Source organism: Oncorhynchus masou, chromosome 13, assembly GCF_036934945.1.
Source record: "Oncorhynchus masou masou isolate Uvic2021 chromosome 13, UVic_Omas_1.1, whole genome shotgun sequence".
NCBI classification, from domain to species: Eukaryota; Metazoa; Chordata; class Actinopteri; order Salmoniformes; family Salmonidae; genus Oncorhynchus; species Oncorhynchus masou.
This window is the reverse complement of record NC_088224.1, coordinates 87,576,470-87,595,164: the sequence shown is the minus strand read 5'-3', so window position 1 is coordinate 87,595,164 and position 18,695 is coordinate 87,576,470. Positions and strand designations below refer to the sequence as shown.

General features: G+C 46.0%; 1 protein-coding gene across 2 annotated transcripts in view; it reads right to left on the bottom strand.

The window, feature by feature from the left end:
* The window catches only part of LOC135553174 (neuroserpin-like), a 47,152-nt gene that overhangs the window by 7,352 nt on the left and 21,105 nt on the right, over positions 1-18,695 (bottom strand). For both annotated transcript variants that reach the window (XM_064985337.1, XM_064985338.1), the window contains exons 2-3: positions 3,251-3,517; positions 1,301-1,531 (exon numbers count right to left, since the gene is read on the bottom strand). In XM_064985337.1, coding sequence (XP_064841409.1) covers positions 1,301-1,531; positions 3,251-3,503 — 484 coding nt within the window. In that variant the 5' untranslated portion in view covers positions 3,504-3,517. The remainder of the gene's footprint in view (positions 1-1,300; positions 1,532-3,250; positions 3,518-18,695) is intronic.

Genomic DNA, 18,695 nt, shown 5'->3' with positions numbered 1-18,695 from the left:
GCACACGCACACACACACACACACACACACACACACACACACACACACACACACACACACACACACACACACACACACACACACACACGCGGGGTAACTTATATACAATGACTTCGGAAAGTGTTCAGACCCCTTTTTCCACATGTTGCTATGTTACAGCCTTATTCTAAAATTGATTACATTGTTTTTTCCCCCTCGATCTACACACAATACCCCATAATGACATCACTATACCCTAACAACAAAGCAAAAACAGGTATTTCGAAATTTGTGCTAATTTACTGAAAATAAAAAACAGAAATATCACATTTACATAAGTATTCCAACCCTTTACTCAATACTCTGTTGAAGCACCTTTGGCAGCGATTACAGTCTCGAGTCTTCTTGGGTATGACGCTACAAGCTTGGCACGTCTGTATTTGGGGAGTTTCTCCCATTCTTCTCTGCAGATCCTCTCAAGCTCTGTCAGGTTGGATGGGGAGCGTCGCTGCACAGCTATTTTCACGTCTCTCCAGAGATGTTTGATTGGGTTCAAGTCCGGGCTCTGGCTGGGCCACTCAAGAACATTCAGAGACTTGTCCCGAAGCCACTCCTGTGTTGTCCTGGCTGTGTGCTTAGGGTTGTTGTCCTGTTGGAAGGTGAACCTTCACCCCAGTCTGAGATCATGAGCGGTCTTGAACAGGTTTTCCTCAAGGATCTATCTGTACTTTGCTCCGTTCATTTTTGACAGCCACCGTCCCTGCCGCTGTAAAACATCCCCACAGCATGATGCTGCCACCACCATGATGCTGCCACCACCATGATGCTGCCACCACCATGCTTCACCGTAGGGATGGTGTCAGGTTTCCTCCAGACATAACACTTGGCATTCAGGCCAAAGAGTTATGGATTCATCAGACCAGAGAATATTGTTTCTCATGGTCTGAGAGTCTTTAGGTGTCTTTTGGCAAACTCCAAGCGGGCGATCATGAGCCTTTTACACAATTGATTTTGATTCCACACAAACCCCACGCATTGATTCCAAACAAACCACACGCATTGATTCCAGACAAACCACACGCATTGATTCCAGACAAACCACACGCATTGATTCCAAACAAACCACACGCATTGATTCCAGACAAACCACACGCATTGATTCCAGACAAACCACACGCATTGATTCCAAACAAACCACACGCATTGATTCCACACAAACCCCACGCATTGATTCCACACAAACCACACGCATTGATTCCACACAAACCACACGCATTGATTCCACACAAACCACACGCATTGATTCCACACACAGACTCACTCTCAGTGTGATTCTCCACCCAGCCATTGATCTGCTCTGCCACGGCGGCTGATTCGCTGAAGTCCACCGTCTCCACCTCCGCCCGGAAGTACTTCCTCATCAGCCGCAGGAACTCCGGGTTAAAGGTCACTCCACTCTGCAGGAAGAGGGAGTTGGCCAATCGGATGATGTAGTGGGCGTCGTCTTCAGACAGAGCCCCTGTCAGGTTCTGGAGCAGAGAGAACTCCTCATCTGGGAGACGGACAGAGACACACAACTTACTCACTGGGAGGTGGCTGTGTGAGTGTGTATTCTGAGGTGTGTATACTTGTAGGTAGGTGGCTGTGTGTGTGTGTGTGTGTGTGTGTGTGTGTGTGTGTGTGTGTGTGTGTGTGTGTGTGTGTGTGTGTGTATCAGAGGTCGACCGATTAATCGGAATGGCCGATTAATTAGGGCTAATTACAAGTTTTCATAACAATCGGAAATCGGTCTTTTTTGGCGCCGATTTGACGTTTTGTTTTGTTTTTACACATTTATTTAATCTTTATTTAACTTGGCAAGTCAGTAAAGAAAACATTCTTATTTTCAATTAAGGCATAGAAATGGTAGGTTAACTGCCTCGTTCAGGAGCAGAACGACAGATGTTCACCTTGTCAGCTCGGGGGATCCAATCTTGCAACCGTACAGTTAACTAGCCCAACGCAATAAAGACCTGCCTCTTGTTGCACTCCACAAGGAGACTGCCTGTTACGCAAATGCAGTAAGCCAAATCAATCAATCATAATCACTAGTTAACTGCACATGGTTGATGATATTACTAGATATTATCTAGCGTGTCCTGCGTTGCATATAATCTGACTGAGCATACAAGTATCTAAGTATCTGACTGAGCGGTGGTAGGCAGAAGCAGGTGCGTAAACATGAATTCAAACAGCATATTCGGGGGTTTTGCCAGCAGCTGTTCGTTGTGCGTCAAGCATTGCGCTGTTTATGACTTCAAGCCCATCAACTCCAGAGGTGAGGATGGTGTAACCGAGCTAGTTAGTGCGCGCTAATAGCGTTTCAAACGTCACTTGCTCTGAGCCTTGGAGTGGTTGTTCCCCTTGCTCTGCATGGGTAAAGCTGCTTCGAGGGTGGCTGTTATCGTTGTGTTCCTGGTTCGAGCCCAGGGAGGGGCGGAAGCTATACTGTTACACTGGCAATACTAAAGTGCCTATAAGAACATCCAATAGTCAAAGGTTAATGAAATACAAATGGTATAGAGGGAAATAGTCCTATAATAACTACAACCTAAAACGTCTTAATTGGGAATATTGAAGACTCATGTTAAAAGGAACCACGAGCTTTCATATGTTCTCATGTTCTGAGCAAGGAACTTAAACGTTAGCTTTCTTACATGACACATATTGCACTTTTACTTTCTTCTCCAACACTTTGTTTTTTCATTATTTAAACCAAATTGAACACATTTCATTATTTATTTGAGGCTAAATAGATTTTATTGTTGTATTATCTTAAGTTAAAATAAGTCTTCATTCAGTATTGTTGTAATTGTCATTAGTACAAATAAATAAAATAAAAAAATTGGCCGATTAATCGGTATCTGCTTTTTTGGTCATCCAATCATTGGTATCGGCTTTGAAAAATCATAAATCAGTCGACCTCTCGTGTGTATACCTGTAGGTAGGTGGCTGTGTGTGTGTTCTGCAGTGTGTATACCTGTAGGTAGGTGGCTGTGTGTGTGTTCTGCAGTGTGTATACCTGTAGGTAGGTGGCTGTGTGTGTGTTCTGCAGTGTGTATACCCTTAGGTAGGTGGCTGTGTGTGTGTTCTGCAGTGTGTATACCTGTAGGTAGGTGGCTGTGTTTGTGTTCTGCAGTGTGTATACCTGTAGGTAGGTGGCTGTGTGTGTGTTCTGCAGTGTGTATACCTGTAGGTAGGTGGCTGTGTGTGTGTTCTGCAGTGTGTATACCTGTAGGTAGGTGGCTGAAGCCAACAGCCTGGCGTATCTGTGTGAGGGAGGCCCCGCGGGCCCCCAGCTCCACCATGCCCAGGGCCACAGCCACACTCAGGGGGGAGAAGATGATGTTGTCACCCCCCCCGCGCGCCTGCAGCTGGTGGTACAGTCTGACGGAGAACTCTGCCGTGGTGTCCTCCGGAATGTCAGCGGCATGGCAACCATGGCCCGGCAACAGGAGGAGGGGCAGGAGGCTGAGAATCAACATGGGAAAGCTGAGAGCTAGCGAGAGCGAGAGACAAAGAGAAAGAGAGAGAGAGAAAGAAAGAGAGAAAGAAAAGAGAGAGAGAGAGAGAGAGTGGGGGTTAGCGGGAGGAGAGAATGACAGAGACGGAACATGTTTCAATCCGGCATGCCAATAAAGCATATTAGTGTCTGAATATAGCTAGAGGAAAACACACAGGGATAAAACAGGGAGAGAGATGGAAAGAGAAAGGGAGGGAAAAAAGAGTAGACAGACTGCTAAACAGCCAGTTATCCTACTGTACGACTGTAACTACATTTATACTGATAAACAGCCAGTTATCCTACTGTATGACTAACTACATTTATACTGATAAACAGTTATCCAGTTATCCTACTGATGTACGACTGTAACTACATTTATACTGATAAACAGCCAGTTATCCTACTGTACGACTGTAACTACATTTATACTGATAAACAGCCAGTTATCCTACTGTACGACTGTAACTACATTTATACTGATAAACAGCCAGTTATCCTACTGTACGACTGTAACTACATTTATACTGATAAACAGCCAGTTATCCTACTGTACGACTGTAACTACATTTATACTGTACCAGACAATGAGAGGACAAGAGGATTGTGACTACATTTATACTGTACCAGACAATGAGAGGACAAGAGGATTGTGACGACATTTATACTGATAAACAGCCAGTTATCCTACTGTAATATTGACTAGGTCCTTTGGTTGGTTTTCAATTCCCCATGTTTTTTTTTACCCGTACCCCTTTCAGATATACGCAAATGCAGGTACAGTATAAAAAGCAGGCATGGTAAAGGCATGGTAAAATAGTGGGATTTTGGTCTGCCCTCTTTTCACAAAAGGAACACCTACGTGAGGATGCTTTTCGGTGACTACTGCTCAGCGTTCAACACCATAGTGCCCTCTAAGCTCATTACTAAGCTAAGGACCCTGGGACTAAACACCTCCCTCTACAGCTGGATCAACTGGATCCTTTCTGACAGTGAGGTTAGGCAACAACACAGCTGCCACGCTGATCCTTATCACAGGGGTCCCTCAGGGTTGCGTGCTCAGTCCCCTCCTTTATTCCCTGTTCACCCACGACTGCGTGGCCAGGCACAACTCCAACACCATCATTAAGTTTGCTGACAACACGACGGTGGTAGGCCTGATCATTGACGACAATGAGACCGCCTATAGGGAGGAGGTCAGAGAACTGGCAGTGTGGTGCCAGGAAAACAACAACTCCCTCAACGTGAGCAAAACCAAGCAGCTGATTGTGGACTACAGGAAAAGGATGGCTGAGTCTGCCCCCATTCACATTGACGGTGCTGTAGTGGAGCAGGTTGAGAGCTTCAAGTTCCTTGGTGTCCACATCCCCAACAAATTATCATGGTTCAAACACACCAAGACTGTCTTGAAGAGGGCACGACAACACCGCTTCCCCCTCAAGAGGCTGAAAAGATTTGGCACGGGTCCCCAGATCCTCAAAATGTTATACAGCTGCACCATTGAGAGTATCTTGACTGGCTGCAGTATGGCAACTGCTCGGCATCTGACCACAAGGCGCTACAGTCTGTAGTGCGTATGGCCCAGTTCATCACTGGAGCCGAGCTTTCTGCCATCCAGGACCTCTTTACCAGGCGGTGTCAGAGGAAGGCCCTAAAAATTGTCAAAGGCTCCAGTCACCCAAGTCATAGACTGTTCTCTCTGCTACCATATGGAAAGCAGTACCGATACACCAAATCTGGAACCAACAGGAACCTGAACAGCTTCTAACCCCAAGCCATAAGACTGCTAAATAGTTAGTTAAATAGTAACCAAATAGCGACCCGGGTTATCTGAATTTACCCTGCTACTGTTTATTAAACGCATCAAAAAAAGAAAGGTCCTCTCACTGTCAACTGCGTTCATTTTCAGCAAATTTAACATGTGTAAATATTTGTGCCAACATAACAAGATTCAACAACTGAGACATAAACTGAACAAGTTTCACAGACATGTGACTAACAGAAACCCGACGAGTTTGTGCCCATATGCGACATTGTTGCCGGTGATGTCTGGTGAGGACCTGCCTTACAACAGGCCTACAAGCCCCCAGTCCAGCTTCTCTCAGCCTATTGCGGACAGACTGAGCACTGATGGAGGGATAACTCGGCAGTTGTTGTTGCCATCCTGTACCTGTCCAGCAGGTGTGATGTTCGGATGTACCGATCCTGTGCAGGTGTTGTTACACATGGTCTGCCACAGCGAGGACGATCAGCTGTTCGTCCTGCCCCCCTGTAGCGCTGTTTTAGGCGTCTCACAGTACAGACATTGCAATTTATTGCCCTGGCCACATCTGCAGTCCTCATGCCTCCTTGCAGCATGCCTAAGGCACGTTCACACAGATGAGCAGGGACCCTGGGCATCTTTCTTTTGGTGTTTTTCAGTCAGTAAAAATGCCTCTTTAATGTCCTAAGTTTTCATAACTGTGACCTTAATTGCCTACCGTCTGTAAGCTGTTAGTGTCTTAACAACAGTTCTACAGGTGCATGTTCATTCATTGTTTATGGTTCATTGAACAAGCATGGGAAACAGTGTTTACACCTTTTACAATGAAGATCTGTGAAGTTATTTGGATCTACTATTACTTGTTTTACTTTATATTATTTCTCAATTTTCTTTCTGTCTGCATTTTTGGGATGGACCCGTGAGTATTTCACTGTTAGTCCGCACCTGTTGTTTGTAGACCACGTGACAAATAAAATGTGATGCGATGTTGATATGAGAAAAGAGGAGAGGAGGAGAGGGGGAGAGGAGGAAAGGAGGAGGGGGAGAGGAGGAGTGGGGGAAAGGAGGAGAGGAGGAGAGGGGGAGAGGGGGAGAGGAGGAGAGGAGGAGAGGAGGAGAGGAGGAGAGGAGGAGAGGGGGAGAGGGGGAGAGGGGCAGAGGAGGAAGAGGAGGAGAGGGGGAGAGGAGGAGGGGGGGGAGAGGAGGAGAGGAGAGGAGGGGCAGAGGGGGAGAGGAGGAGAGGGGCAGAGGAGGAGAGGAGGAGTGGGGGAGAGGGGCAGAGGAGGAGAGGAGGAGTGGGGGAGAGGAGGAGTGGGGGAGAGGAGGAGAGGAGGAGTGGGGGAGAGGAGGAGAGGAGGAGTGGGGGAGAGGGGCAGAGGAGGAGAGGAGGAGAGGGGCAGAGGAGGAGAGGGGCAGAGGAGGAGAGGAGGAGTGGGGGAGAGGAGGAGAGGGGCAGAGGAGGAGAGGAGGAGAGGGGCAGAGGAGGAGAGGAGGAGTGGGGGAGAGGAGGAGTGGGGAGAGGAGGAGGAGGAGGGGAGAGGGGCAGAGGAGGAGTGGGGGAGAGGGGCAGAGGAGGAGAGGAAGAGAGGGGGAGAGGAGGAGAGGGGCAGAGGAGGAGAGGGGCAGAGGAGGAGAGGAGGAGTGGGGGAGAGGAGGAGTGGGGGAGAGGAGGAGAGGGGGAGAGGAGGAGAGGGGCAGAGGAGGAGAGGAGGAGAGGAGGAGAGGGGCAGAGGAGGAGAGGAGGAGAGGAGGAGAGGAGGAGAGGGGGAGAGGAGCAGAGGAGGAGAGGAGGAGTGGGGGAGAGGGGCAGAGGAGGAGAGGAGGAGAGGGGGAAGAGTGATGAAACTGTCCTCCTCCAGTGGGTTGTAACTACATTTGTGCTGTCGACTGTAGACAGAAGAAACTCTGTTTGGTGCCAATTTACTAAATGAGCTCATGCATATTTCATCTCCTGCTACATCAGATTTTTCTTCAAAATCTGCTTGCCTCAGTGCCATGAAAATGCCTGTGTGTGTGTGTGTGTGTGTGTGTGTGGACACTGCCTAACCCAACATAGAATATGTGGCATTTATTTTGTTTGCTCCATATCCCTCTCCTCTCCTTCCGTCCTTTCCTCCAGTCCACTCTCCTCTCCCTCCCTCCCTTCCGTCCTTTCCTCCAGTCCACTCTCCTCTCCCTCCCTCCCTTCCGTCCTTTCCTCCAGTCCAATCTCCCCTCCCCCTCCCTCCCTCCCTCCTCCCTCCCTCCCTCCCTCCCTCCCTCCCTCCCTCCCTCTCTACCTACCTACCGATCTCCCTCTCTACCTACCTACCTACCTACCTACCTACATCCCTACCTACCTCCCTCCCTCCCTCCCAACCTACCTACCTACCTACCTACCTACCTCCCTCCCTCCCACCCTCTCTACCTAACTCCCTCTCTACCTACCTACCTACCTACCTCTCTACCTACCTACCTACCTACCTCTCATCCTACCTACCTACCTACCTACCTACCTCTCTACCTACCTCTCTACCTACCTCTCTACCTACCTACCTACCTCCCTCCCCTCCCTCTCTACCTACCTCCTCTCTACCTACCCTACCTACCTACCCTACCTACCTACCTACCTACCTACCTACCTACCTACCTACCTACCTACCTACCTACCTTCCTACCTCCCTCCCTCCCTACCTACCTACCTACCTACCTACCTACCTACCTACCTACCTACCTACCTACCTACCTACCTACCTACCTACCTAGTCCACTCTCTCTCCCTCCCTTCCGTCCTTTCCTCCAGTCCAATCTCCCCTCCCTCCCTCCCTCCTCCTCCCTCCTCCCCTCCCTACCTCCCTCCCTCCCTCTCATCCCTTCCTCTCATACCTCCCTCTCCCTCCCTCCCTCCCTCCCCCTCTACCTACCTACCTACCTACCTACCTACCTACCTACCTACCTACCTACCTACCTACCTACCTACCTACCTACCTACCTACCTACCTACCTCCCTCCCTCCCTCCCTCCCTCCCTCCCTCCCTCCCTCCCTCCCTCCCTCTCTACCTACCTACCTACCTACCTACCCCTCATCTACCTATCTACCTACCTACCTACCTACCCTCTCATCCAACCTCTACCTACCTACCTACCTACCTACCTACCCCTACCTACCCCTCTCATCCAACCTCTACCTCCTACCTCCACCTACCTACCTCCCTACCTACCTACTTCTACCTACCTCCCTACCCCTCCCTCCCTACCCTCATCCAACCTACCTCCCTCCCTCCACCTACCTACCTACCTACCCCTCCCTCCCTCCCTCCCTCTCCCTCCCTCCTTACTCCCTCCCTCCCTTCCCTCCCTACCTGCCTACCTGCCTACCTACCGACTTCCCTCCCTCTCTACCTACCTACCTACCTCTCTACCTACCTACCTACCTACCTACCTACCTACCTACCTACCTACCTACCTACCTCTCTACCTACCTCCCTACCTCCCTACCTACCTACCTACCTCCCTCTCTCTCTCTCTCTCTCTACCTACCTCCCTACCTCCCTCCCTCCCTCTCTACCTCCCTCTCTACCTACCTACCTCCCTCCCTCTCTACCTACCTACCTCCCTCCCTCTCTACCTACCTCCCTCTCTACCTCCCTCCCTCTCTACCTCCCTCCCTCTCTACCTCCCTCCCTCTCTACCTACCTACCTACCTCATGTTACACACCGTTCTTAAGGGGACTGGTGTGTTCTGGCTGCTCCTGCTGAACACACACGCAGTTCATGCAGTTTCATCCCTCTTTTACCGTTGCCTGGCAACGCTGTTTTCTGCACAAACAAAGAAAACAGGAGCATGCCACTGTGTTTTTAGCGTGATAGAGGGAATGAGAGAGAGGGACACATACAGAGGGGATGTCCCTCCCTGGTTCTCTGTTGTGTATTGCTGAGCTGCTGAATAGGTTCAGGTACCCTGCATGTTGTTTGTGTGTTTGGTGCTCTGTGTGTGTGTGTGTGTGTGTGTGTGTGTGTGCGTGTTACTATCAGATAGATGAGAGTTCCATGCTCCCACACTGGGCTAGAAGCTCCTGTGGGTGCTGGTGACTGGAGTGACATTGTACTTGAGACAACAATGATAGGACTGGATCAATACCGCAGCTCTGTCCTGGTACCAGCTACCCCACCCCAACCCACTCCCCCAACCCCCCTCTCCCTGACTGGCAGACAGAAGCCTACCCACTGGGCACAAACGTCAATTCAAAGTGTATTCCATGTTGGTTCAATGTAATTTGATTGAAATGACATGGAAACAATGTTGATTCAACCAGTGTGTGCCCAGTGAGTAGCCTAGCCTGCCACACAACATGTTCATTCTATCCCCTACAAAACACACAACTATCACATCCATGCAGACTTCCTAAGTTCCGCTCTAGGAACTTAACTTAAAACATGGAATGTGTTAGTCATTCTAGAATCGTCTCCAGTGAAATGTGGGCTGTGACGGGGCTGTGACATAGGGCTGTGACGGTAATTGAATAACTGTGTAACTGACAGTATTGGATGAAGGCCGTCATGAAAATAAATAACCGGCAAAACTGTTTAAATAAGCCTATATACATTTTTGGGGTTTATTTTTTATGAACCTTCTTTTTTCTAATGTAGATCAACTTGACCTAATAGCAGGGGTGTTTACTACTGATGATAAGCAATTGTTTTGCTAAGTAGTATGTCAATTCAAACTTTCTCCATCTCCTCCTCTTTCCAACTGTCCTTTGATGCTGGAGCAGCTAGGTGCTAGATGCTGGAGCAGCTTGGAGCTAGATGCTGGAGCAGCTAGGTGCTAGATGCTGGAGCAGCTAGGTGCTAGATGCTGGAGCAGCTAGGTGCTAGACGCTGGAGCAGCTATATGCTGGAGCAGCTTGGCGCTAGATGCTGGAGCAGCTAGGTGCTAGATGCTGGAGCAGCTAGGTGCTAGACGCTGGAGCAGCTAGATGCTGGAGCAGCTTGGCTCTAGATGCTGGAGCAGCTAGATGCTAGATGCTGGAGCAGCTTGGCGCTAGATGCTGGAGCAGCTAGATGCTAGATGCTGGAGCAGCTTGGCGCTAGATGCTGGAGCAGCTAGGTGCTAGATGCTGGACAGCTTGGCGCTAGATGGCGCTAGATGCTGGAGCAGCTAGATGCTGGAGCAGCTTGGCGCTAGATGATGGAGCAGCTAGGTGCTAGATGCTGGAGCAGCTAGATGCTAGATGCTGGAGCAGCTAGATGCTAGATGCTGGAGCATCTTGGTTCTAGATGCTGGAGCAGCTAGGTGCTAGATGCTGGAGCAGCTAGATGATGGAGCAGCCAGGCGCTAGATGCTGGAGCAGCTTGGTGCTAGATGATGGAGCAGCTAGACGCTGGAGCAGCTTGGCGCTAGATAATGGAGCAGCTTGGTGCTAGATGATGGAGCAGCTAGATGCTGGAGCAGCTTGGCGCTAGATGCTGGAGCAGCTAGGCGCTAAATGATGGAGCAGCTAGGCGCTAGATGATGGAGCAGCTAGGCGCTAGATGATGGAGCAGCTTGGCGCTAGATGGAGCAGCTGGGCGCTAGATGATGGAGCAGCTAGGTGCAAGATGATGGAGCAGCTAGGCGCTAGATGATGGAGCAGCAAGGCGCTAGATGCGGGGTGTAGAGCACTACAGGCTATGACACTTCAGTAAAAAAAATGGCTTGATGTGTGGACTTTTTTTTAGACAAATGCACATTTTCATTGCTTGCTAGTAAATGAATACATTTTTTAAAAAGTTAGTTGTGTCTGACTATTCATGAATTATTCAACAGCAGTCAAGGTTTGGATGTGTCTGACTATTCATGAATTATTCAACATCAGTCAAAGTTTGGATGTGTCTGACTATTCATGAATTACTCAATAGCAGTCGAAAATGTTGTTGTAGCATGAGGCCTATATTGCACTAATGTTGTGTCAAATGGACAACACACCAATCCTCTCCAACCTGGCATGGTATCATTAGATACAGAATCTTTTCTTTATTTATAGACTAATCCAGGCTGACTAGCTCGGTCCTGGCCGATATGCTGCCCTCGGAGATACAAAATACAGTGACGGCCCACAATGCACTTCATGAATGCCCATGTGGTAGCCTACCGTTTGTAAAACAGACAATTTATCATTAATCCCTATCATTTGGTTAAAGAAATGTACGTTAATGCATGTATTAATTACAGTAATTTACCGTTCTCATTCTCAGAGTGGAAATGTTGTTTACAGAGTTCAAAACCTGCTACACTTGTGAGAAAAAAACGTTGTTTATTTCACACCATAATTTACGCACTGAGCATGTCTAGTTTCTCTGTCCTGTTAATGTTGTCAGAGGAGGCATAGAAGTACCTGTCCTGTTCATGTTGACAGAGCAGGCATAGAAGTACCTGTCCTGTAAATGTTGACAGAGGAGGCATAGAAGTACCTGTCCTGTTCATGTTGACAGAGGAGGCATAGAAGTACCTGTCCTGTTAATGTTGACAGAGGAGGCATAGAAGTACCTGTCCTGTTCATGTTGACAGAGGAGGCATAGAAGTACCTGTCCTGTTAATGTTGACAGAGGAGGCATAGAAGTACCTGTCCTGTTAATGTTGTCAGAGCAGGCATAGAAGTACCTGTCCTGTTAATGTTGACAGAGGAGGCATAGAAGTACCTGTCCTGTTCATGTTGTCAGAGCAGGCATAGAAGTACCTGTCCTGTTAATGTTGACAGAGCAGGCATAGAAGTACCTGTCCTGTTCATGTTGACAGAGCAGGCATAGAAGTACCTGTCCTGTAAATGTTGACAGAGGAGGCATAGAAGTACCTGTCCTGTTCATGTTGACAGAGGAGGCATAGAAGTACCTGTCCTGTTAATGTTGACAGAGGAGGCATAGAAGTACCTGTCCTGTTCATGTTGACAGAGGAGGCATAGAAGTACCTGTCCTGTTAATGTTGACAGAGGAGGCATAGAAGTACCTGTCCTGTTAATGTTGACAGAGGAGGCATAGAAGTACCTGTCCTGTTAATGTTGACAGAGGAGGCATAGAAGTACCTGTCCTGTAAATGTTGACAGAGGAGGCATAGAAGTACCTGTCCTGTAAATGTTGACAGAGGAGGCATAGAAGTACCTGTCCTGTTAATGTTGACAGAGGAGGCATAGAAGTACCTGTCCTGTTAATGTTGACAGAGGAGGCATAGAAGTACCTGTCCTGTAAATGTTGACAGAGGAGGCATAGAAGTACCTGTCCTGTAAATGTTGACAGAGGAGGCATAGAAGTACCTGTCCTGTTCATGTTGTCAGAGCAGGCATAGAAGTACCTGTCCTGTTAATGTTGACAGAGGAGGCATAGAAGTACCTGTCCTGTAAATGTTGACAGAGGAGGCATAGAACTGAATTATAAGTAAGGCTTTGGTTTTTGCAGATGCAAAGAGGTTACAACGGTTCAGAATGATGATATGATACGAGGTTATGATTAATAAGTTGACTGTTTATAGATGTGATAGGTAAATAGCTTTAAAGTTTAATTCAGGAGATGGAAACTCTTAAAGAACTGCTCTCGTGGTGCCCCAAATCCTAATGAGATAATTGTTACATGATTCATTTAAATCGGGTAACAATTAAACATAGTTAATTAGATAAATAACAGTCATCAGATTAATGTTAAAGTCAAGTCACGACAATACCATCGAATTACTGCAGAAGCAGCGTTTGTGAAGTTATGTGAATATTTTTGGGAAAACCCATCGGACTTCGTTTGAACTGTTTGTGGGTCAAAACAGGATCTGTATATGTATATGACGAGAACAAGCTAGGCGTATATCTTTGGACTACGTTAATGTTGTGTCAATACGAAAATGCTACAGATCCTCTCCAACCTGGAATTTCTTTGTTGATTAATATTTATATGTAATAACCTGAATAATAATGAAATGCCATGATAATAATGAAGTGTAATAGGTTTTATTAAGAAGCATATCCATGGAAACGAGTGTACAAAACAGAAGTGTGACCCCCTCCCCTGAACAGTTATGTTGGTGACCGTATACATTGGCTTGGCCAATTACAGTCACCTCTCATTCCAAGACTGTCACAGCCCTAGTGAGACATGTTATGGTGGGCTGGACAATGACTCGGGTCTTCTGTTGTCTCCCTCCCAAAGGGCAAAGAACCTCTCACGTGGCTACAGCTGCTCCCACGCCTGCTCTCATTGGGTAAGAGGAGCATTGTGTGTGGTTCCTCCATAAACCCAACACGGAGGGCAGTTGGTGAGCCAGATAAAGACGTGGGAGTGAGGGGGAGGCGGATGGGGGGATTATGTGTGTGATAGTGACACCTGTGTGACCTTATGAGTTGTGGGAGCGGAGCTGTTCTCTTAAAGCAGCCTGCCACCTGTAAGGGTACACCTGCCCTGGTAGTGTAGACAGATTGGGGAGAGAGGGTGAAGGGGTTGGGGGAGGGAGAGGGATTTGAGCGGGAGAAGGGGGTAAGGGTCTGAGATGGGCATCACCTGAGTGCCACAGGTGAAAACCAACACCTGTTAAACCCATATGCCTCTTAAAAACCTGAGGTGATGCCAGCAGAGCACAAACCCCAGGCACTTTAAAGTCGTTTCTGTTTCATCTTCAAGGCTTCTAAAATCAATAGAATTAAACCTGTTGTCCTTTGAAAACAACACGACTGAAACCTGATTCTAAATCACCACTAATATACAGTAGCTGACATTTCCACATTCAGAACGTGACGTCTTTCACCCCCTCAGACACTTTAGTCCTCAATGCCCTTTAAACCCAACACCTTTAAGAAGGCATACTTACCAAGCCAGGAGAATTAAACCCAACACTTTTAAGAAGGCATACTTACCAAGTCAGTAGAATTAAACCCAACACCTTTGAGAAGGCATACTTACCAAGCCAGTAGAATTAAACCCAACACTTTTAAGAAGGCATACTTACCAAGCCAGGAGAATTAAACCCAACACCTTCAAGAAGGCATACTTACCAAGCCAGGAGAATTAAACCCAACACTTTTAAGAAGGCATATTTACCAAGCCAGGAGAATTAAACCCAACACCTTCAAGAAGGCATACTTACCAAGCCAGTAGAATTAAACCCAACACCTTTAAGAAGGCATACTTACCAAGTCAGTAGCATTAAACGTGTGTGTGCAACTCATTTGAGAAGGCAGGGACAGAAGGCATACTTGACAAGAAAATGAGAATTAATCCCAACACCTTCAAGAAGGAACCACCAAGCCAGGAGAATTAAACCCAACACTTTTAAGAAGGCATATTTACCAAGCCAGGAGAATTAAACCCAACACCTTTAAACCAGTAGAATTAAACTCAACACCTTCAAGCCCAAGGCATACTTAAGGCATTTACCAAGCCTGAAAAGCCAGGAGAATTAAACCCAACACTTTTAAGAAGGCATATTTACCAAGCCAGGAGAATTAAACCCAACACCTTCAAGAAGGCATACTTACCAAGCCAGTAGAAATTAAACCCAACACCTTTAAGAAGGCATACTTACCAAGCCAGGAGAATTAAACCCAACACCTTTAAGGCATATTACCAAGCCATTAGAATAAACCACACTTAGGTACCTTTAAGAAGACAATCATTCATACTTTTCAAGCCAGGAGAACTAAACCCAGCCACATACCAGATGGCAGTACTTTTTCCAAGCCATGTGATGGGATGTAAACCCAACATTTTCTATGTCCAGAGAAGCAGAAGCAAATACCCAGTCCCTATCTCCCCTTAACATGAAACACAGGATAATGCAGTCACCATACACACAACTTGCTACTCCATCATCAGCAGACTCAGTAATTTTAAGAACATAACAGTACTTATAATAGCTCCTAACTGAACACATTAAACCTAAAGTCATTAATATATTAAAGGGGAATCAATCCTGATAGCATTTAGTCATTACTATAATAACAACATAACTTTTTACGTAAATGTTTATTCTCTTCAGCGAACCACATGCAGTTCGCTAAGGTAGATTGCTCACAAACGTGGAAGATGGTATTGTGAACAAACACACTGCCATCTCATGGAAAAATCATGTTTGTTTGGTGTTCTCATTCATTACAAGCCAGCGTGAAAATGAGATTCGATGCTGCCAGTGACACGGCTGTCATGCGCCGGACACACAGACTGAACATGTGATGGTCACTTGATTTTTTCCTTCACAACAAAACGGTCAATCTTCACAATGATCTGAGCATTAGAGGTAACCTACACAAACTTTCATAATATTCTTTCTGCAGAATTGTACCAGATAAAGAATCAGAGGACGATGTTTCAAAATGTGATGAACATCATCTTTGTCTGGTCAAACAGCCAGAGAAGACATTGAAAAGACAAGAGCCTCAAATAGCCTTGTCATTTCCTGGATGCAAAGGTGTTCCCCTTAAATCTGAGAACAACATGCACACACGTGCAGTACCAGCACACTTCTGCAAGAGGACCAAACATACACACCACTTTCGGGGACACACAGAGTCTTATTTCCATTTCAGACAGGACAGAGTCTTATCCAGCCAATTATACAGAGCATCCAGCTGGCCGTTCACCGCAGACAGACAGTCTTATCCAGCTGGCCATTCCCCTCAGTGACAAATAGCTCCATTAACAGTCAGGACAACTTATCCAGCTTCCAAAAAGGGAATTTCACCCCAGAAGTCATTAATCCATTTAAAGGGAATTTCACTATGCTCCCCGATGGCATTTAGTCATTACTATAATAACAACATAACTTTTTTATCGTAAATGTTTATTCCTCTGCTCATAGCGAACCACAAAATCCGGCCTTGATAGCGAATGCAGATACCGCCCGCTAAGGTAGATGGGGCGTGCTCACAAACGTGGAAGATGGTATTGTGAACAAACAACACACAGCCATCTCAGAACTTCTGCAGGCACAATGTTTGTTTTTCATCATGTTTGTTTGGTGTTCTGTGCCTGGCTGTGCTTAATTACAAGCCAGCGTCCAAAATGAGATTCACCGCCCGATGCTGCCAGTGACTTACGGCTGTCATGCGCCTTATGGGGACTTTGTTTAAAGATTGGTCCTTCAGATCAGGGAAAAATATTCATGGGAAAAGTTCTGATGTGATTAAGACCAATTGTGGATCCATTTGGACAACAGCTGAGAAGTGATACCATTGTTTTTTTGAGGTTTTTTTTTCCTTCACAACAAAACTGAGCATTCTCGATTAGAGGTAACCTAACATGATTTAGCTGATGGCTCTCTGTGTTTCATAATATTCTTTTTCAGAATATAAACGCATGGACAAATTGTATCTCTCAAACAGATAAATGAATATGGAGCGTTATAACAAATTCTTCAGAAGAACCGCTCTGTTTCAAAATGTGTAGGAGTGCATTCAAATGCCTATGCAATAGTTCGTAGCTCATGCCAGCCCATACCATATCCCACAGATACTGTCAGGTCCAAACGTTGAGTAGGACACTGTTGACGCTATACACATGTTCTGCATTGAAGGCAAGGGAAGCATCAATGAGCATTTGGCCCAATGAGCACTTGTCCCATTCGATGTTGATCCCTTTACCAGCAAAGGTGTTCCCTGAAATCTCTTCCACTAAAAGAGTCAAATGCTAAAACCACAACCATGTCTTTCCAGGAGACAGTGATGCAAAGTACCAGCACATCTTCTGCAAGAGGACGCAAACAGTTGAGGGTTAAGATGGGTCCCACCATTAATCAAATAAGAACTGTTTTATAAATTAGGGTTGTTTTAGATGATGGCACCTAGCTATATAGTCGCTTGCTAACTAGCTATGAAACAGATGATGTCATTTTGCTATGTTTTTGGGGAAAACAAGCTAGCTTTTTTTTAATGACCAGCACTGCAGGTGCGCGAGACAACTTTACCAGCATTATAGCATACAGCATCATAGCATACAGCATCATAGCATACATATCGATGAATCGTTGTGACATATGAAATACGAGTGACAGTGTAATCAATGTGTAACAACTACGTTAAAACATGTATGAACGCGTTAAATTATTATGTGATGTGCAGTCATATTCAGGTCCTGGTTGGTCAACAAGCTTATTTGACATGTCAAATAGTATATTTTTTGACACCCAAAGACCCAAAGGGATTTCCATAGAAATCCTGGTTGAGAATGAAACAACGAAACAGCACAGCAAGAAAGTGAAAGAAAAGTGAAAGTTTTGATTATGTTTTACTGGTAATGAGGACATACGTAAATGCCAACAAAATAACTTGTGTGTGTGTGTGTGTGTGTGTGTGTGTGTGTGTGTGTGTGTGTGTGTGTGTGTGTGTGTGTGTGTGTGTAACCTTTACTTAACTAGGCAAGTCAGTTAAGAAGAAATTCTTATTTACAATGATGGCCTACCCCAGCAAAACCTGGACGACGCTGGGCCAATTGTGCGCCACCCCATGGGACTCCCAATCACGTCCGGATGTGATACAGCCTGGATTCGAACCAGGGACTGTAGTGACACCTCTTGCACTGAGATGCAGTGCCTTAGACCACTGTGTCCATGCGTGTGTGTTAACTATTTAACTGGACGAGAATGCTTAAAAGGCCGCTAAAATTCTAAATATCGGTTGTCGGTAAAGGGTTTTTTGGCAAGGAAAATATCGGATATCAGTATCGGCCAAAAATGTGATATCGGTGCATCACTATATAAAATATATATTTTCATGTAAATGCTGTATATAAAACTACCATGTATGTAAAATGTATTATGTAAAATATATACATATAAATAAATATATGTAAAATATATGTAACAAAAAATCTGTATAAAAAAAAAGTTTGGTCATCAAAGATTCTCTGTGCTACACAAAAAGCATCTATCCTGTAACTCCCAGTAAAAGATACCAAAAATATTTGGTTAAATCACATTATCTGGTCTAACAATCTGTAGCGAAGACAACTGGTATTCATTGCCATTCAAAAAGAACATACAGTCAGATAATATGGTATGGTCAGTGTAGTAAAGTTCACGGAATACTGGTAATCCAGCATAATGTCTAATCCCTCGAGAGGGTTAAAGTTCACGGAATACTTGTAAAGCTGTGGGAGGAATGTTGTCATGATTAAACTGCCATTCAGCTCCTTATGAGTCATATACTGGTAATCCAGCATAATGTCTAATCCCTCGAGAGGGTTAAAGTTCACGGAATACTTGTAAAGCTGTGGGAGGAATGTTGTCATGATTAAACTGCCATTCAGCTCCTTATGAGTCATATACTGGTAATCCAGCATAATGTCTAATCCCTCGAGAGGGTTAAAGTTCACGGAATACTTGTAAAGCTGTGGGAGGAATGTTGTCATGATTAAACTGCCATTCATATGAGTCAAACTGCCATTCTCGAGAGGGTTAAAGTTCACGGAATACTTGTAAAGCTGTGG